At 43.7% G+C, this 20455-nt stretch overlaps 2 protein-coding genes across 2 annotated transcripts in view; one reads left to right on the top strand and one right to left on the bottom strand.

The window, feature by feature from the left end:
- The window catches only part of LOC122557534 (sodium- and chloride-dependent neutral and basic amino acid transporter B(0+)-like), a 61780-nt gene extending 55612 nt beyond the window's left edge, over positions 1 to 6168 (bottom strand). The window contains exons 1-2 of the mRNA XM_087992267.1: positions 5993 to 6168; positions 2155 to 2308 (exon numbers count right to left, since the gene is read on the bottom strand). Coding sequence (XP_087848393.1) covers positions 2155 to 2308; positions 5993 to 6052 — 214 coding nt within the window. The 5' untranslated portion in view covers positions 6053 to 6168. The remainder of the gene's footprint in view (positions 1 to 2154; positions 2309 to 5992) is intronic.
- Positions 6169 to 13391: 7223 nt separating this feature from the next.
- LOC148148870 (sodium- and chloride-dependent neutral and basic amino acid transporter B(0+)-like) overlaps positions 13392 to 20455 on the top strand; it is a 59711-nt gene continuing 52647 nt past the window's right edge. The window contains exons 1-2 of the mRNA XM_087991815.1: positions 13392 to 13451; positions 15556 to 15709. Of these exons, the coding sequence (XP_087847941.1) occupies positions 13392 to 13451; positions 15556 to 15709 (214 nt within the window). The remainder of the gene's footprint in view (positions 13452 to 15555; positions 15710 to 20455) is intronic.

Below are 20455 nucleotides of genomic sequence, written 5' to 3'. Positions count from 1 at the left end.
CCTATCAGTGTCACCTCTAACCTTCACCCACCTATCAGCTCCCCTCGCCCCATCCTCTCCCCCCATTTATCTCTCAAAAACCTTGCCCCTCCCCTGTCCTGAAAAAAGGGTTCTGCCTGAAATGTCGACTCTCTTGCTGTCTGGATGCTGCCTGACGAGCTGTGTCTTTTCCACTGCCAAGTTTCATCAACTCTGATGTCTCCAACATCTGCAGGTCTCATTGTCTCCTAGATTTTATTTCAAAGAATGTACTTTGTTTCCAAAAAATATCTTTATGTACATGAATAGTCACTAAAGCCGTTCAGATCTGCACAGGAGCAAATGAGGAAACAAACAAATATTGGAGTTTGTCCCTGTCCAGCAAACAAACCCAAGACATTTCTTCTTCGTACAAGACTGGATTTATAGATATTTGAGGCACCTTGGTGACTGCTGTCCCAAGCTTTAATGTGTCCCTCAGCATGTCATCCTGGACATTGGAATGTGACCGTCTGCAACACCTGGTCAGGGTGAACTCCTTGTTTTGGAAAACCAGTAAATTTCAGGCAGACCAAAGAGTGTCTTTCACTGACTTGATGGCACAGTCGACATTAGTTTTGGGGCATTCCAGTGAACAGGGTGTAGTGCACAGTGTCCTGTGTCATGGAGCTGCTTGGGCAAAAACCACTGCATCTTTCTCCAGACTTCCTGCTAAGGCACATTCAGCCAGTGATGTGTGACAGTCTCTTCCCTCCCCCATCTCTCACCCCGAAGCCATGTCGAGCACAGTGTGCAGTGGCACAGTGAGTCCGGATGGACATGAAGGATCTGACAGGTAGTGCCCTCCTCACCACCAGCCAAGCGGTGTTTTGGTGCTTGTTGGAAAGTTCTGGCAATGAGACATTCTGCCAAATGACTTTGACATTCTGTTGAGGGAACATCCTGACAGGATCCACCCTCACCTTTTCCCATGGGTTTTTGCGGATACTCTGTGCTGACCACTTCCCGGTGGACCTGTGGATGGACATGTATTGAAGGGGGAGAAGCAACACATTCACAGATGTGCCTTTACTTTCTTGATTGATAATGAGCTAAAAATATTTTTTAAACTCTCTTCCAGTTCATGCAGCTCTTTGTAAACTTACATGAGATTTTAGTTTCATATTTAGGGGAGAAACATCACCAGGAAAACAGCAAGTTCAACTATAAACTTTTCAAATTATCCTGACCATTTTCCAGGTACTTTCACAAATTACTGCACTAAAAATAGAAGAAACGTTCACGGAAATGAAGAAATGTTAGCTTTTAAATTAAAACATCAACATCATTCACTCAAAATGAGGAAATTAGAGCGTGACTTTTCAAACATTGTCTTCATAGATCATTGATTCATTCTTTTATTCTATGAAATTGATTTCAATTTGCAATTTATCCTCATTTAGTCATCGAATTGTAGAGTTTTGCAGCACAGAAACAGACCCTTTGAATAGCTGGAGTATAACTTCTGTGTCTTTTTATTCCAGTCTCATATATAAAGGGTAAAGTTGGATGTCTTCAACCAGTGGTGCCTGTGTAACATCCGAGGCAGAACCTTACCTACTACACAGTCTGTACCCCTTTACCTCACCCCCTGGCATACCACCCAGATGGTACCCTGCCCTCCAAGCACCAGGATATCACATTTCCTTCATATACTTACGTTGGACAGCAGCTATCAAAGAGGCTGCAACAACCTTTATGTTTCAGGATACAGCAGCTGAGAGCTGTGAAAGGGGACCATGGTTTCTCTAATCAGCCCCCAACTCATCAACCACCTCCACTACAGTTCTAGGCTGAGAAAGCACTGTGTGAATAATACCACTGTTCCACGTTTCTGAAATAGTCCTGATCAGAAGCTCATCTCAGAAATGAAGAACTCCTTCCATTTTTTACAGAAAGGAAGGGTCAGAGTGGAAATCTGTGGGAGATTGTGATGCTTTGGAAAATTGGGCCCTTGATAAACAGCTTAAAGCTGTAAGATTAATTTCACTGTCTTTTCTGTTAACATTATTTAACCCTGTATTATTGACCAACTGCAATGAACTATTTTGATTTTCATTTCATTTAATATTATTTATAAACTGTTTATTCTTCCCATTACTTTTCTGTGCTGTATTGTGGATATGTCTACAGTACCTCCTCCATTTTTGTAAGCCAGATAAGGGAATCGCCAGACATTGCCTAGACCCACAGCAGAGCCGATCACTGAGAGCAAGTAATCAGACTTCAAGGACCAGTTGCCTCTCTCCACATTTTCATCATCTTCATTTACAGGATCATTGGTGGCAACCTGAGGGAGAGAGTGGAAATGGCTGAGTCAGAGATTAGACCATAGAGTCCATGCCGACCAGATATCCCAACCCAATCTAGTCCTGCCTGTCAGCACCCGGCCCATATCCCTCCAAACCCTTCCAATTCATATACCCATCCAAATGCCTCTTAAATGTTGCAATTGTACCAGCCTCCAACACTTCCTCTGGCAGCTCATTCCATACCCATACCACTCTCTGTGTGAAAAAGTTGCCCCTTAGGTCTCTTTTATATCCTTCCCCTCTCACCCTAAACTATGCCCTCTAGTTTTGACTCCCCCAACCCAGGGAAAAGACTTTGCCTATTTACCCTGTCCATGTCCCTCATAATTTTGTAGACCTCTATAAGGTCACCCCTCAGCCTCCAATGCTCCAGGGAAAACAGCCCCAGCCTGTTCAGCCTCTCCATATAGCTCAAATCCTCATACCCCGCAACATCCTTGTAAATCTTTCCTGAACCCTTTCAGGTTTCACAACATCTCTCCGATAGGAAGGAGACAAGAATTGCACGCAATATTCCAACAGTGGCCTAAACAATGTCCTGTACTCAATACTCTGACCAATAAAGGAAAGCATACCAAACGCCTTCTTCACTATCCTATCCACCTGCGACTCCACTTTCAAGGAGCTATGAACCTGCACTCCAAGGTCTCTTTGTTCAGCAACACTTCTTTAGATCATTAAGTGTATAAGTCCTGCTGAGATTTGCTTTCCCAAAATGCAGCACCTCGCATTTATCTGAATTAAACTCCATCTGCCACTTCTCAGCCATTAGCCCATCTGGTCAAAATCCTGTTGTAATCTGAGGTAACCCTCTTCGCTGTCCACCACACTTCCAATTTTGGTGTCATCAGCAAACTTACCAACTATACCTCTTATGCTCGCATCTCAATCATTTATGTAAATGACAAAAAGTAGAGGACCCAGCACCGATCCTTGTGGCACTCCACTGGTCACCGACCTCCAGTCTAAAAAGCAACCCTCTACCACCACCCTCTGTCTTTTACCTTTGAGCCACTTCTGTATCCAAATGGCTAGTTCTCCCTGTATTCCATGAGATCTAACCTTGCTAATCAGTCTGTCATGGGGATCCTTGTCGAACACCTTACTGATGTCCATATGGATCACATCTACTGCTCTGCCCTCATCAATCTTCTTTGTTACTTCTTCAAAAAGCTCAATCAAGTTTGTGAGACATGATTTCCCACACACAAAGCCATGTTGATTATCCCTAATCAGTCCTTGCCTTTCCAAATACATGTACATCCTGTCCCTCAGGATTGCCTCCAACAACTTGCCCACCATCGAGGTCAGGCTCACTGGTCTGTAGTTCCCTGGCTTGTCCTTACCACCCTTCTTAAACAGTGGCACCACGTTTGCAAACCTCCAGTCTTCCGGCACTTCACCTGTGACTATCGATGATACAAATATCTCAGTAATAGACCCAGCAATCACTTCTCTAGCTTCCCACAGAGTTCTCGGGTACACCTGATCAGGTCCTGGGGATTTATCCACCTTTACTCGTTTCAAGACATCCAGCACTTCCTCCTCTGTAATCTGGACATTTTGCAAGATGTCACCATCTATTTCCCGACAGTCTATATCTTCCATATCCTTTTCCACAGTAAATACTGATGAGAATTCAAGCAAAAAGCATATGTTTCATCCATTAGAGAAAAACTGACTTGGATTTTGTACCCAGTGCCAAAACAATCACCTCATTATTGGCACTGACTTCAAAGAGATCTGTATTAAGAGATTTCACACCTCACTGGTCAGCTTACATTTTTCAATGTCCACTTTGATGGTGGAATAGTTTATGTGAGAACCTATTGCTGAGATGCTGTGAAACATCCAGCTGTCCATGCAGCCAATCGAATTATATAATTCTCACTGACAACCAATCAGGGAATGAACATCACAATTAATTAAACCACATTATAAGAAATTTAAAGAGTTGTGATATAAACAAATGTGTACAAGCAGAACTATCCTCAGAAAGAGCCATTACCTAATAATGTAACAAGATGATTTTAAAAACAAAGAGAAATGTAAGAACATTTCACATCTCGAATATTTCAGGACCAAGTCAGTTGTTGACAGACAGGCAGGAGGCTGGAAAAACACAGCAAGCCAGGCAGCATCAGGAGGTGGAGAATGCGATGTTTCAGGTGTAAACTTTCTTCAGGACTAGGGGTGGTTGTGGGGGGAAATGCAGATAAAGGGGCATGTAGGGTCAGTGTGGTGAAGTGGGGATCGGAAAGGACAGGTAGTGGGTATGACCTGGTTCGTCAATGGAGGAATGAATCCATTGGCAGCGGATGGAACTGCATCATCCTTAAACACTTCCACCAGCTTCAAGTGGACCCCACCACCAAGAACATCTCCCCTCCCCATCCTTCTCTGTCTTCCACAAGGACCATTTCCTTTGACAGTCCTTGGTTTGCGCCACTCTCCCCACCAACCCTCTGCAACCAGAAAAGACACAAAACCAGCTGATACAACCCCCCCCCCGACCACCTCTATCCAAGGCGCCAAACAGTCCTTCCAGGTGAGACAGAGGTTCACCTGCCTCTCTTACATCCTAGTTTTCTGCATCAGGTTCCCAATGTGGTCTTCTCTACATTGGGAAGACCAAACGTAAACTTAGTGAATGGTTCACCGAGCATCTCAGCCAGGCAAGCAGGGGGTGACTGGACCTCCCAGCCACCGCCCATTTCAATTCCCTTTCCAACTCCCGTTCCGACATGACCATCCTGAGCCTCCTCCATTGCCCCAACAAACCAAACCACAAATTGGAGGAACAACAGCTCATCTTTCACTTGGGCTGCCGACAGCATGGAGGACTCAACATTGAGTTCTCTAATTTCAATTAGCCTCCCTTCCCTTCCCCGACTTCCTTCCCAGCCCCTCCCCCTCGCTACCACCCCACCCAGTCACCAACGGGAATTCCTCCTATTCACCAACCAGGACATACACTCTATCTGACTAAACCTCTCCCCACTTCACCACCCTGCCCCTGTCTTCCCCTTTATCAGCAGCTCCCCCCACACCCACACCCAGTCCTGAAAAAGGGTTACAACTGAAACGTCAACTTCTTCACTGAATGATGCTGCCTGGCTTGCTGCATTCTCACAGTCTCCTCTCTGTCTACTTTAGATTCCAGCATCTGCAGTATTTTTGTCTCTAACCAAGTCAGTTGTTCAGCATTTACTGCTCAGATTATCACGAGCCCAGTTATTTTGTTAAAGGCTGATTCTTATCTGGGATTTCTGACATTGTGCTGAGTGTAGAAAATGGGACCTTCTTGTCAGAGAAACAAATTTCTCTGTTTGCTTCCGATAGACAGCTGGGGGTTGCAGGTTAACTTGTGCTCAATCGGGAAATGACCAACTGTAAATTCAGGGTTTCCACCTTAATCTGTAATTGTGCTAAATACTGAAGTTGACGTCAGATTCAAAGGGCATTGTGTCAGTGCTATTAGTTTGCCCTCAAAGCCCCCATGAGTTCCAAGACCATCTCTAAATTGCAGCAATCAAATGGAAGTTTGCAAACACTCTGAAACCCAGGGAGAACCATTACAATTCACATAAATCAAAGTCCCCAGAACACCATCACACTCAGAATGTTCGGAGTTTACTATCATGGTTTGATAAAATACTCACCGTATTCTCTTGATGGTCAATCTGTGAGGACCTACAAAGAAACAATTGTCCCCTGTCCATTTATCACCAAGGATGGGAGATTTTTCCACTTGCTTGGATGTTTGGGTTGGATACAAAGATTAAGGAGCGTCGTATTGTCTAAACGTCTTCCAATGTATCCAGCCCTGGACGTCTGATTAAGGATGATTCAGCTCCACATCAGGTAAAGACTGTTCCTATTGTCTGACTGCACCATCCAAATACTTTGTGTCTCATTGCAATTCTACCACATCGACAGGCTTGAGAACATTTGCATTTTGAAATGAAATAGCATCAAGTCTAACTGCAGATGTCAGTAACTTGGAGGCTGAACAATGTATATCATTTACTTAAAATTGAGACACAAATTAGAAGCCTGCCATTACATCAGTGTATAGATCTTTTCCCACCTCATCTGTCATTGGCAGGTAGGGAGTGAAGGCAGTGACCTCAGCAGCTGAGGAGGGATGGACAATACATCTGTTAAGCAGGTAATTAAGAACACGATATCACAGTGATAGGCTGTGGTTGTATTAGTCTGTACATGCAGGATCTCGTCTTGGAAACTAAGCAGGGACTGTTTGGGTGAATATTTGAGTGGGGGACAGCCTCAGAGTACTCAGGTATAGCAGGCTTGATTATTGACTACATCACTGCCCTGTTGGAAGTCAGTATTTTCAAATTTTTTTTTCTGAAACTCACTTCCAAGTTTATACTTGAATAAATCCAGACAGTTGTCTCAGGTGCTGTTTCTAACATCTTTATCAGTATCCAATGCTGGTGTAAAGGAGGCATCTTTATTGCTGTAGGAACAACAGAGCCATAGTTCTCTCACAGTTCATCACAATTTAAAACTTACTTTACTGGCCAAGAGTAAACCTGTATCTCAACCATAATTTTCCCGTCCTCCCTTCGTGTTCTCTCGACACAACACATTTCAGTAGAGTACGGATTTCTCCACTAATGTTGCACTCCATCAGCATCAAACTTCAGTACCACCAGTTTACACCGATTAAAGTGAAAGAAAAGGACAATTACATGATTTAAAACATGTAATCCAAGATGTATGAGATAGCTTCTGTGTATCTGTATGTTTGTGAATTTGTATGTTTGTTTATGTGCATATGTCTTCACGTGTGTGTATGGATGTGTTTGTGCATATGTGTGTGCGCATTTGTGAGTTTGTGTGTGTTATTCATGCGTGTGTGTGTGAGAGCATTTGTACAAACTTTTGTGTATGCACACAATTCTCCCTCTCTCGGCAGAATGTAAATTTACATCCTCAGCCATTGTTGGTTGCGTATGCTCTCTTTCAAACTGACACATTTTGTAATTCAAAATTAAAAATGACCACAGCCCATCGAGATTCTGGTCATGACACTGGTTACATAGGGCCAGAGAGAATGCACTGAGGACCCAGTTAACATTCCATTGCAAGAGCCAGTGGAATTTAATTTCAATTAAGAATGCAATAAAAAATAAAAAATGCAGTGTTGTTAATGGTAACGAGAAAACTAATGTTGATTGCTGTAAAAATGCATTTTATGATAAATCCTGTTGTGGGAAGTGGATATCACTGCCAAGGTCAGCACTTGTTACACACCCCTCATGGTCCCTGAACCCAGGAGCTTGTTAGGTTATTTCAATGGGCAGTGGGATCAGCAATAATGCAGTGGGTTTGGAGTCACATGGAGGCCACACCAATGATAGACAGCAGATTGCCTTCCCTCAAGGATATGAGTGGTCCGGATGTGTTTTTGCAGCAATCTATAATGGTTTTCTGGTTACCATTGCTGAGACTGGAGTTTTTTTCAATTGCAGGTTTTCAAATTAAATTTAAATTTGACTGGCTGCCATTTTGGCATCGACCCAGAACAGTAGCCTCTGACTCACTGTAGCTTGGTGGAAACTGTTACTGTTGCTATGCCACTGAGGCCTAAGGAGTGTAACCAGCACAGTGTAACTTGTGTAACTTGCATAGCCCTAAGGAGTATAACCAGCACAGAGCAGGTCACATCTGAACATTAGAGGTCCAGGACATCTGATTTGAAACCATTGGTTAACACATTTGGTCTTTTTCATTTGTAAACTGTCTCGTGACATTTTCAACATTGTGGTCTGAACAGTGGTGTACATCCATCACCATGAGATTGGGACAGGTTTTTTACATTTCCTCAAGATATCATCCTATTTGATGATATCTTGAATGATCACCTATCTCAGCCTGTACAAACCATACCCTTGGCTCTTTAGTGAAGAGACTGGTGTGGTTTCTGCACTCTATGCATCACCTCATTCCACATGGAAGACGTAAGTAGAAACCAAGACTGAACTAACCTGAACACACATTGATGCCCAATTCCCCTTGACCTGCCAGAGGCCTGTATTCTAAATATCACCAGTATAGGGCCTCAGCATATCTGGAATTAAGAGTTAAAGAGAGGACAGTAATTGATACAAAATGAACTCATGTGAAATCCTCTAGATTAGATTGAATTAGATTCCCTACAGTGTGGAAACAGGTCCCTCGGCTCAACAAGTCCACACCGACTCTCCGAAGAGCAACCCACCCAGACCCATTTCCGTTTGACTAATGCACCGAACACTACGGGCAATTTAGCGTGGCCAATTCATCTGACCTGCACATCTTTGGACTGTGGGAGGAAACCGGAGCAAACTACGCAGACACGGGGAGAATGTTCAAACCCCACACAGACAGTCACCCAAAGGCTGGAATCAAACCTGGGAGCCTGGCGCTGTGAGGCAGCAGTGCTAACCACTGAGCCGCCTTGCCGCATAATCTCTACTATTGACCAGAATAATTATTTTCCATGCTAATTGTTTTTTCCATGGTCCTTGCCTCTACAAATGCAATGTCACTGCCAGTCATGTACTCTTCCCTCTGCCATTCACCATTTCAACTCTGGGTTCTGATAAATTCTTAATTTTAGGAATATGATTTTCATTCTTTAACCATGTTATGGACTGGGAAAATTTTGTGCCTCCTCACTGGGCGTGGGATGTGTCTCCAGACCTGGGACTGTGGAGGTTTGTACAGCTCCTGTACCCTGTCATATCCTCAATCCCCACACGCCCTCCTTACAATGCAATTGCAGTGGTTGAACACTGTCACTTCTTGTCCAGTCACTGTCTTAGTCCCCAAACACACCTTCATGGTGATGGAGCATTTCACTTGTAATTCTTTCAATCTCGTGTACACATGCTCACATGGAACATGGAACTGTTGTCATTTTGTCTCATTCCTTTCATATAATTGTGTTCAGTAAAACCTGTGGACAGACATTTACCTGAATGTGGACGTTAATCTCACTGCAGCTAAAATGACACAATCTTCCACATTAACACACTGATGTTGGACAGAATTGTGTTGAGGGAACCATCACAATCAAATAGAAACACCATGCTAATGTAACAGTGAATGAGGGAGATATTTCAATCATTTCCTGCACATTCTTCATGCAACATTTTCTCTAATAGAGCTGATAACTAAAATAAACCCAGTTTTTCACTTGCACCTTCTGTGTGTCTGTGACACAATACAAGACCTACAAATAAAACTGAATGGCCATCAGTCTGATATTCTCTGTTGGGTGTGAAGATTTATTGCGTACTGAGCTGGGGGATCATTTGCTGATCCTACCCACAGCATATTATTGCTCGGAATGAATTTTTAACTTGGAGGAATTAATCTCAATATCCCTGGAACAAAACTAAATATTGAAAGAGCAATTTTACAGTTTCAAAGAAAAGCAGGCAATCCACTTGACTGCTTTTATGTTTTTGATGTTGGAAGAGACTGTTACAATTTTAACTGAGTACTAACAGGGATCTCTGTTGTATGAGCTTCTGATAAATAAAGGTTCACTTGGGACCATTCCCTTTAATCCCATCAGTGCTGTCAAACTTGTTAATGCAAAATAAATGCATTTATTCACTGAGTGTTGTGCAACCAATGCAAATACATTCCCAAAGTTGCAGCTCCCTCGGTACGGTGTGACCCATGCAGAGATGCACAGGGTACAGGAGCTGTACAAACCTCCACAGTCCCAGGTCCGGAGACATATCCCACCCCCAGTGAGGAGGGACGAAGTCTACCCAGTCAATGACATGGTAAAAGAATGAAAATCCTATTCCTAAAATTCAGAATTTATCAGAACCCAGAGTTGAAATGGTGAATGGCAGAGGGAAGAGTACATGACTGGCAGTGACATTCCATTTGTAGAGGCAAGGATCAAGGAAAAGGCAATTAGCATGGAAAATAATTATTCTGGTCAATGGTAGAGATCGTGCTCCACCTAGAAGATTTCACATGAGCTCATTCTGTATTTGGGATTATAAATTACTGTCCTCTCTTTAACTGTTAATTCCAGATGTCCTGGTGATATTCAGAATACGGGCCTCTAGCACGTCAAGGGGAATTGGGAATCAATGTGTGTTCAGATACACTCTTGGTTTCTAATTATGACTTCCATGTGGAATGAGGTGATGCATAGAGTGCAGAAACCACACCAGTCTCTTCACTAAAGAGCCAAGGGTATGGTTTGTACAGGCTGAGATAGGTGATCATTCAAGATATCATCAAATAGGAAGCCCTTGAGGAAATGTAAAAAACCTGTCCCAATCTCATGGTGATGGATGTACACCACTGTTCAGACCACAATGTTGAAAATGTCACGAGACAGTTTACAAATGAAAAAGACCAAATGAGTTAACCAATGGTTTCAAATCAGATATACTGGTCCTCTAATGTTCAGATGTTTGAAAGGAATGTGACCTGCTCTGTGCTGGTTACACTCCTTCAGGGTTCCATAGCCTGAAGGAGTGTAACCAGCACAGAGCAGGTCACATTCCTTTCAAACATCTGAACATTAGAGGACCAGTATATCTGATTTGAAACCATTGGTTAACTCATTTGGTCTTTTTCATTTGTAAACTGTCTCGTGACATTTTCAACATTGTGGTCTGAACAGTGGTGTACATCCATCACCATGAGATTGGGACAGGTTTTTTACATTTCCTCAAGGGCTTCCTATTTGATGATATCTTGAATGATCACCTATCTCAGCCTGTACAAACCATACCCTTGGCTCTTTAGTGAAGAGACTGGTGTGGTTTCTGCACTCTATGCATCACCTCATTCCACATGGAAGTCATAATTAGAAACCAAGAGTGTATCTGAACACACATTGATTCCCAATTCCCCTTGACGTGCTAGAGGCCCGTATTCTGAATATCACCAGGACATCTGGAATTAACAGTTAAAGAGAGGACAGTAATTTATAATCCCAAATACAGAATGAGCTCATGTGAAATCTTCTAGGTGGAGCACAATCTCTACCATTGACCAGAATAATTATTTTCCATGCTAATTGCCTTTTCCTTGATCCTTGCCTCTACAAATGGAATGTCACTGCCAGTCATGTACTCTTCCCTCTGCCATTCACCATCAGTGGCATAGCAACAGTAACAGTTTCCACCAAGCTGCAGTGAGTCAGAGGCTACTGTTCTGGGTCAATGCCAAAATGGCAGCCAGTCAAATTTAAATTTAATTTGAAAACCTGCAATTGAAAAAAAATCCGGTGTCAGCAATAGTAACCAGAAAACCATTATAGATTGCTGCAAAAACACATCTGGACCACTCATATCCTTGAGGGAAGGCAATCTGCTGTCTGTCGTTGGTGTGGCTTCCATGTGACTCCAGACACACTGCACTATTGCTGATTCCACTGCCTATTGAAATAACCTAACAAGCTCCTGGGTTCAGGGACGATGAGGGGTGTGTAACAAGTTCTGACCTTGGCAGTGATATCCACTTCCCACAACAGGATTTATCATAAAATGCATTTTTACAGCAATCAACATTAGTTTTCTCATTACCATTAACAACACTGCATTATTTATTTTTAATTGCATTCTTAATTGAAATTAAATTGAACTGGCGACTGCAATGGGATGTTAACTGGGTCCTTAGTGCATTCTCTCTAGCCCTATGTCACCAGTGTCATGACCAGAATCTCGATGGACTGTGGACATTTTAAATTTCTAATCAGAAAGTGTGTCAGTTTGAAAGAGAGCACATGCAGCCAACAATAGCTGAGGATGTAAATTTACGTCCTGCCTGGAGAGGAAAAATCATGCATGCACAAAAGTTTGGACAAGTGCTCACTCTCTCACACATGCACAAACACACACACACACAAACACACACGCACAAACACACACACGTAACGCATGCATACTGATAAACACGCGCACACACACAGAGACACATCCACACATATCCATGCATACATATACACAAACAAACATACATATTCACAAACATACAGATACACAGATGCTGTATAATACAGTGCATTATTTGTCACTTTGATTACCTATTTTGAACTGTGCAATTGTCCTTTTCTTTCACTTTAATCGGTGTAAACTGGTTGTACTGGAGTTTGTTTGATGCTGATGGAGTGCAACATTAGTGGAGAAATCCGAACTCTCCTGAAAGGTGTTGTGTCTAGTGAACACGAAGGGAGGATGAGAAGTTTTTGGTTTACTCTTGGCCAGGAAAGGAAGTTTTAAATTGTGGTGAACTGTGAGAGAACAATGGCTCTGTTGTTTGTTTATTCCAGCGTTGTATACTGATAAAGGTGTTAGAAACAAGACCTGAGACAACTGTTTGGATTTATTCGAGTATAAACTTGGGAAGTGAATTTCAGGAAAAATAAGTTTTAAAAAACTAGCTTCCAACAAGGCAGTGATGTAGTCAATAATCAAGCCTGCTATACCTGAATACTCTGAGGCTATCCCCCACTCAAATATTCACACAAACAGTCCCTGCTTAGTTTCCAAGATGAGATCCTGCATGTACAGACTAATACAACCACAGCCTATCACTGTGATTTTGTGTTCTTAATTACCTGCTTAACAGATTTACTGTCCATCCCTCCTCAGCTGCTGAGGTCGCTGCCTTCACTCCCTACCTGCCAATGACAGATGAGGTTGAAAAAGGTCTGGACACTGATGTAATGGCAGGTTTCTAATTTGTGTCTCAATTTTAAGTAAATGATATACATTGTTCAGCCTCCAAGTTACTGACATCTGCAGTTAGACTTGATGCTATTTCATTTCAAAATGCAAATGTTCTCAAGCCTGTCGATATGGTAGAATTGCAATGAGACACAAAGTATTTGGATGGTGCAGTCAGACAATAGGAACAGTCTTTACCTGATGTGGAGCTGAATCATCCTTAATCAGACGTCCAGGGCTGGATACATTGGAAGACGTTTAGACAATACGACTCTCCCTAATCTTTGTATCCAACCCAAACATCCAAGCAAGTGGAAAAATCTCCCATCCTTGGTGACAAATGGACAGGGGACAATTGTTTCTTTGTCGGTCCTCACAGATTGGCCAACAAGAGAATACGGTGAGTATTTTATCAAACCATGATAGTAAACTCCGAACATTCTGAGTGTGATGGTGTTCTGGGGACTTTGATTTATGTGAATTGTAATGGTTCTCCCTGGGTTTCAGAGTGTTTGCAAACTTCCATTTGATTGCTGCAATTTAGAGATGGTCTTGGAACTCATGGGGGCTTTGAGGGCAAACTAATAGCACTGACACAATGCCCTTTGAATCTGACGTCAACTTCAGTATTTAGCACAATTACAGATTAAGGTGGAAACCCTGAATTTGCAGTTGGTCATTTCCCGATTGAGCACAAGTTAACTTGTAACCCCCAGCTGTCTATTGGAAGCAAACAGTGAAATTTGTTGCTCTGACAAGAACGTCTCATTTTCCAAACTCAGCACAATGTCAGAAATCCCAGTAAAAAACAGATTTTATCGATATAACTGGACTTGTGATAATCTGAGTAGTAAATGCTGAACAAATGACTTGTTTAGAGACAAAAATACTGCAGATGCTGGAATCTAAAGTAGACAGGGAGGATACTGGAAGAACACAACAAGCCGGGCAGCATCAGGAGATGGAGAAGTTGACGTTTCGGGTGTAACCCTTCTTCAGGACTGGGGGTGGGTGTGGGGGGAGCTGCAGATAAAGGGGGTGACGGGGCAGGGTGGTGAAGTTGGGAGAGGTGAAAACAGATAGAGGGTACGACATGGTTGGTCAATGAGAGGAACACCAGTTGGTGGCTGGGTGGGAGGAAGTGAGGGGGAGGGGCTGGGAAGGGAGTTGGGGAAGGGAAGGGAGTTTGCTTGAAATTAGAGAACTCAGTATTGCATCCTCCAGGCTGTAGGCTGCCCAGGCGGAAGATGAGGTGTTGTTCCTCCATTTGTGGTTTGATTCGTTGTGGCAATGGAGGAGTCCCAAGATGGTCATGCCGGAACAGGAGTGGGAAAGGGGAATTGAAATGGGCGGTGGCTGGGAGATCTGGTCACCCTCTCGTGCCTGGCTGAGATGCTCAATGAACCGTTCCCTAAATTTACGCTTGGTCGCCCCAGTGTAGAAAAGGCCACATTGGGAGCACCTGATGCAGTAAACTAGGATGTAAGAGAGGCAGATGAACCTCTGTCTCACCTGGAAGGACTGTTTGGGGCCCAAGATAGAGGTGGGGGGGTGGAGTATTGGCAGGCTTTGCATCTTTTCTGGTTGCAGGGCAAGATACCTGGGGGTTCAGAGGGATCGGTGGGGAGAGTGACGCAAACCAAGAGCTGTCAAAGGGAACGGCCCTTGAAGAAGACAGAGTGGGGTGGGGAGAAGAAAATGTTCTTGGTGGTAGCGTCCAGTTATAGCTGGCTGAAGTTAAGGATGATTTGTTTCCAGAGCCTCCCCTCCCTTCCATTCCTCCCAGCCACCAACTGGATTCATTCCTCCCATTGACCAACCAGCTCAAACCCTCTACCTGTCCTCACCTCTCCCCACTTCACCACTCTGCCCATGCCTCCTCCTTTATCTGTAGATCCCCCCACACCCACCCCCAGTCCTGAAGAGGGGTTACACCCAAAATGTCGACTTCTTCACCTCCTGATACTGCCTGGCCTGCTGTGTTCTTCCAGTCTCCTCCCTGTCTGTTAACAACTGACTTGGCCCTGAAATATTCGACAAGTGAAATGTTCTTACAGTGATTTTTAAACTTATCATGGTTTATCATTACATAATGGCTCTTTCTGAGGATAGTTCTGCTTCTACAGTTTTGTTTATACACCAGTTCTTTAAATTTCTTATAATGTAGTTTAATTAAATATGATGTTCATTCCCTGATTGGGTGTCAGTGAGAATTATTTAATTCGATTGGCTGCATAGACAGCTGGACGTTTCACAGCAGCTCAGCAATAGGTTCACACATAAACTGTTCCACCATCAAAGTGGACATTGAAAAATGTAAGCTGACCAGTGAGGTGTGAAATCTCTCAATACAGATCTCTTTGAAGTCAGGGCCAATGATGAGGTGATTGTTTTGGCACTGGGTATAAAACCCAAGTCAGTTTTTCTGTAATAGGTGAAACATGTGCTTTTTGCTTGAGTTCTGGTCTAATCTCTGACTCAGCCATTTCCATTCTCTCCCTCAGGTTGCCAACAATGATGCTGTAAATGAAGATGATGAGAATGTGGAGCGGGGTAACTGGTCCTCGAAGACTGATTACTTGCTCTCAGTGATTGGCTGTGCTGTGGGTCTGGGCAACGTCTGGAGGTTCCCGTACCTGGCTTACAAAAATGGAGGAGGTACTATAAACAAATCCACAACACAGCAGAGAGAAAACAAAAGGAAAGGGAAAAATAAACTGTTTATAAATAATATTAAATTCCATTAAATTCAAAATAGTTTATTGAAGTTGGTCATCATACAGGGTTAAATAATGTTGACATAAAAGACAGTGAATTGAATCTGACAGCTTTAAGCTGTTTATAGGGGGCCCAATTTTCCAAACAATGACAATCTCCCAGAGATTTCCATTCTGAGCCTTGCCTTAGTTAAAAACAGAAGCAGCTCTTCATTCCTGAGATGAGATTCTGATCATGACTATTTCAGAAATGTGGAACAGTGGTACTATTCGCACAGTGTTTTCTCAGCCTCGAACTATAGTGGAGGTGGTTAAGGAGCCAGGGGCTGGTTAGAGAAACCAGCTCTCAGCTGCAGTATCCTGAAACGTAAAGGTTGTTGCAGCCTCTTTGATAGCTACTGTCCAACAGTAAGTATATAAAGGAAATGTGATATCCTGGTGCTTGGAGGGCAGGTTGCCATCTGGGTGGTATGCCAGGGTATTTGGTAAGGGGGTATAGACTGTGTAGTAGGTAAGATTATGCCTCGGATATTACACAGGCATCACTGGTTGAAGCCACCCAACTTTACCCTTTATATATGAGACTGGAGTAAAAAGATACAGAAGTTATACTCAGCAATTCAAAGGGTCTGTTTCTGTGCTGTAAAACTTTACGATTCTATGACTAAATGAGGATAAATTGCAAATTGAACATTAATTTCACAGAATAAAAGAATGAATCAAGGAGATACGAGGACAAAGTTGATCAAAGTTTCTCCTGCTAAAATAATGCCAGACTGGAGAATCACCTTTTTATGAAGCTGTTCTGACTGTGCCCGAATTAAATGTTTGGGAAGTCGGTCTCTCATTTTCCGATTTTGAGTAAATGATGTTGATGTTTTTATTTAAAAGCTAACATTCCTTCAATTCCGCGAACATTTCTTCTATTTTTCGTGCAGTAATTTGTGAAAGCAGCTGGAAAATGGTCAGGATAATTTAAAAAGTTTATAGTTGAACTTGCTGTTTTCCTGGTGATATTTCCATCGTAAATATCAAACTAAAATCTTATGTAAGTTTACAAAGAGCTGCACAAACTGGAAGAGAGTTTAAAAACTGCTTTTAGCTCATTATCAATCAAGAAAGTAAAGGCACATCTGTGAATGTGTTGCTCCTCCCCCTTCAATACACGTCCATCCACATGTCCATCGGGAAGTGGTCAGCACGGAGTATCCGCAAAAACCCATGGGAAAAGGTGAGGGTGGATCCTGTCAGGATGTTCCCTCAACAGAATGTCAAAGTCATTTGGCAGAATGTCTCATTGCCAGAACTTTCCAACAAGCACCAAAACACCGCTTGGCTGGTGGAGAGGAGGGCACTACCTGTCAGATCCTTCATGTCCATCCGGACTCTCTGTGCCACCGCACACTGTGCTCGACATGGCTTCGGGGTGAGAGATGGGGGAGGGAAGAGACTGTCACACATCTCTGGCTGAATGTGCCTTAGCAGGAAGTCTGGAGAAAGATGCAATGGTTTTTGCCCAAGCAGCTCCGTGACAGAGGACACTGTACTCTACACTCTGTTTACTGGAATGCCTCAAAATTAACACCGACTGTGCCATCAAGTCAGTGAAAGACACTCTTTGGTCTGCCTGAAACTTATAGGTCTTCCAGAACAAGGAGTTAACCCTGCCCAAATGTTGCAGATGGTCACATTCCAATGTCCAGGACGACGTGCTGAGGGGCACATTAAAGCTTGGGACAGCAGTCACCAAGGTGCCTCAAATATCTTTAAATCCAGTCTTGTACGAAGAAGAAATGTTTGTTTGCTGGACAGGGACAAACTCCAATATTTGTTTCTTCATTTGCACCTGTACAGAACTGAACTGGTTTAGTTACTATGCGTGTACAAGGAAATATTTTTAGGAGTAAAGTACAGTTTTGAAATAAAAACTAGGAGACAATGGGAACTGCAGATGTTGGAGACATCAGAGTTGATAAAACGTGGCACTGGAAAAGACACAGCTCGTCAGGCAGCATCCAGACAGCAAGAGAGTCGACATTTCAGGCAGAATCCTTTTTCAGGTCAGGGGTTTAAGAGAAAAATGGGGAGAGAGGGTGGGGCTAGGGGGCTCGGTGAAGGTGAGTGGTGACACTGATAGGTCAGTGGAAACAATGAAGTGGTTAGGTGAGAAAGAAGATGGACAGGTAGTTTGGGTCAAGTCGGTGGTTCGGAGTTAGCGAGTTGCATCAGTTGGAGTGGGAGTAGAGGAGGTTTGGAAACTGGTGCATTCATTGTTCATGCCATGTGGTTGTGGGCTTCGAGGTGGCAGATGAGATGTTCTTCCACCAATTTGAGAGTAGCGTTGTGTCAGCTCCTGAATATAGAAAAGGGAGCCTAAAACCACACTGCAAGAGCATTGAAAAGGGAGCCTACAACCACACTGTATGGACATTGTAAAGGGAGCATACAACTCCACTGCATGGGAATTGAACGGGGAGCCGACAACCACACTGCATTAACATTGAAAAAGGAGCCTACAAACACACTGCATGGATATTGTACAGGGAGCATACAACCCCATTGCATGGGAATTGAAAACGGAGCCTACAACCACACTGCATGGAATTTGTAAATGGAGCGTACAACCAACTGCATGGATATTGGAAAGGGAGCCTACAACCACACTGCATGTACATTGTAAAGGGAGCCCAAAACCACACTGCATGGACATTGTAAAGGGAGCCTATAGCCACACAGCAGAGACATTGAAAAGGGAGCCTCCAGCTACACTGCACAGACATTGAAAAGGGAGCCCACAGTCACACTGCATGGACATTGAAAAGGGAGCCTACAACCACACTGCATGGACATTGTAAAGGGAGCCTACAACCACACTGCATGGACATTGTAAAGGGAGCCTACAACCACACTGCATGGACATTGTAAAGGGAGCCTACAACCACACTGCATGGACATTGTAAAGGGAGCCTACAACCACACTGCATGGACATTGTAAAGGGAGCCTACAACCACACAGCGAGGACATTGAAAAGGGAGCTGACAACCACACAGCGTGGACATTGAAAAGGGAGCCTACAACCACACAGCGTGGACATTGAAAAGGGAGCCTACAACCACACAGCGAGGACATTGAAAAGGGAGCCTACAACCACACAGCGTGGACATTGAAAAGGGAGCCTACAACCACACAGCGTGGACATTGAAAAGGGAGCCTACAACCACACAGCGTGGACATTGAAAAGGGAGCCTACAACCACACAGCATGGACATTGTAAAGGGAGCATACAAACCCACTGTATGGGAATTGAAAAGGGAGCCTACGACTACACTGTATGAGCATTGAAAAGGGAGCCTACAACCACAATGCATGGACATTGAAAAGGGAGCCTACGACTACACTGTATGAGCATTGAAAAGGGAGCCTACAACCACAATGCATGGACATTGAAAAGGGAGCCTACAGCCACACTGCATGGACATTGAAAAAGGAGCCGACAACCTCACTGCATAGATTTGAAAAGATAGCCTACAACCATACAGAATGGACATTGAAAAAGGAGCCTACAACCACACTGCACAAACATTGAAAAGAGAGTATACAACCACACTGCATGGATAATGAAAAGGGAGCCTCCAACCACACTGCATGGACATTGTAAAGGGAGCCTACAGACAGACTCTGCATGGACATTGTAAAGGGAACCGACACCCACACTGCATGGACATTGAAAAGGGAGCATACAGCCACACGGCATGAACATTGTAAAGGGAGCCTACAGCCACACACTGCACGGACATTGTAAAGGGAGCCTACAGCCACAATGCATGGACATTGTAAAGGGAGCCGACAACACACTGCATGGACATTGTAAAAGGAGCATACAACCACACTGCATGGACATTGTAAAGGGAGACTACAGCCACACTGCATGGATATTGTAAAGGGAGACTACAGCCACACTGCATGGACATTGAAAAGAGAGACTACAGCCACACTGCATGGATATTGTAAAGGGAGACTACAACCACAATGCATGGACATTGAAAAGGGAGCCTACAGCCACACTGCATGGATATTGTTAAGGGAGCCTACAGCCACACTGCATGGACATTGTAAAAGGAGCATACGTTCCCACTGCACGAGCATTGAAAAGGGAGCCTACAGCCACACTGCATGGATATTGTTAAGGGAGCCTACAGACACACTGCACGGACATTGTAAAGGGAGCCGACAACACGCTGCATGGACATTGTAAAAGGAGCATACAACCACACTGCATGGACATTGTAAAAGGAGCATACAACCACACTGCATGGACATTGTAAAGGGAGACTACAGCCACACTGCATGGACATTGTAAAGGGAGCCTACAGCCACACTGCATGGATATTGTTAAGGGAGCCTACAGCCACACTGCATGGACATTGTAAAAGGAGCATACGTTCCCACTGCACGAGCATTGAAAAGGGAGCCTACAGCCACACTGCATGGATATTGTTAAGGGAGCCTACAGACACACTGCACGGACATTGTAAAGGGAGCCTACAGCCACACTGCATGGACATTGTAAAGGGAGACTACAACCACAATGCATGGACATTGAAAAGGGAGCCTACAGCCACACTGCATGGACATTGAAAAGGGAGCCTACAGCCACACTGCATGGACATTGTAAAAGGAGCATAC

Source organism: Chiloscyllium plagiosum, unplaced genomic scaffold (assembly GCF_037043375.1).
Source record: "Chiloscyllium plagiosum isolate Xiang-an unplaced genomic scaffold, Cpla_swu_hap1 HiC_scaffold_11, whole genome shotgun sequence".
NCBI lineage: Eukaryota > Metazoa > Chordata > Chondrichthyes > Orectolobiformes > Hemiscylliidae > Chiloscyllium > Chiloscyllium plagiosum.
This window is presented reverse-complemented; position numbering and strand designations above follow the sequence as displayed.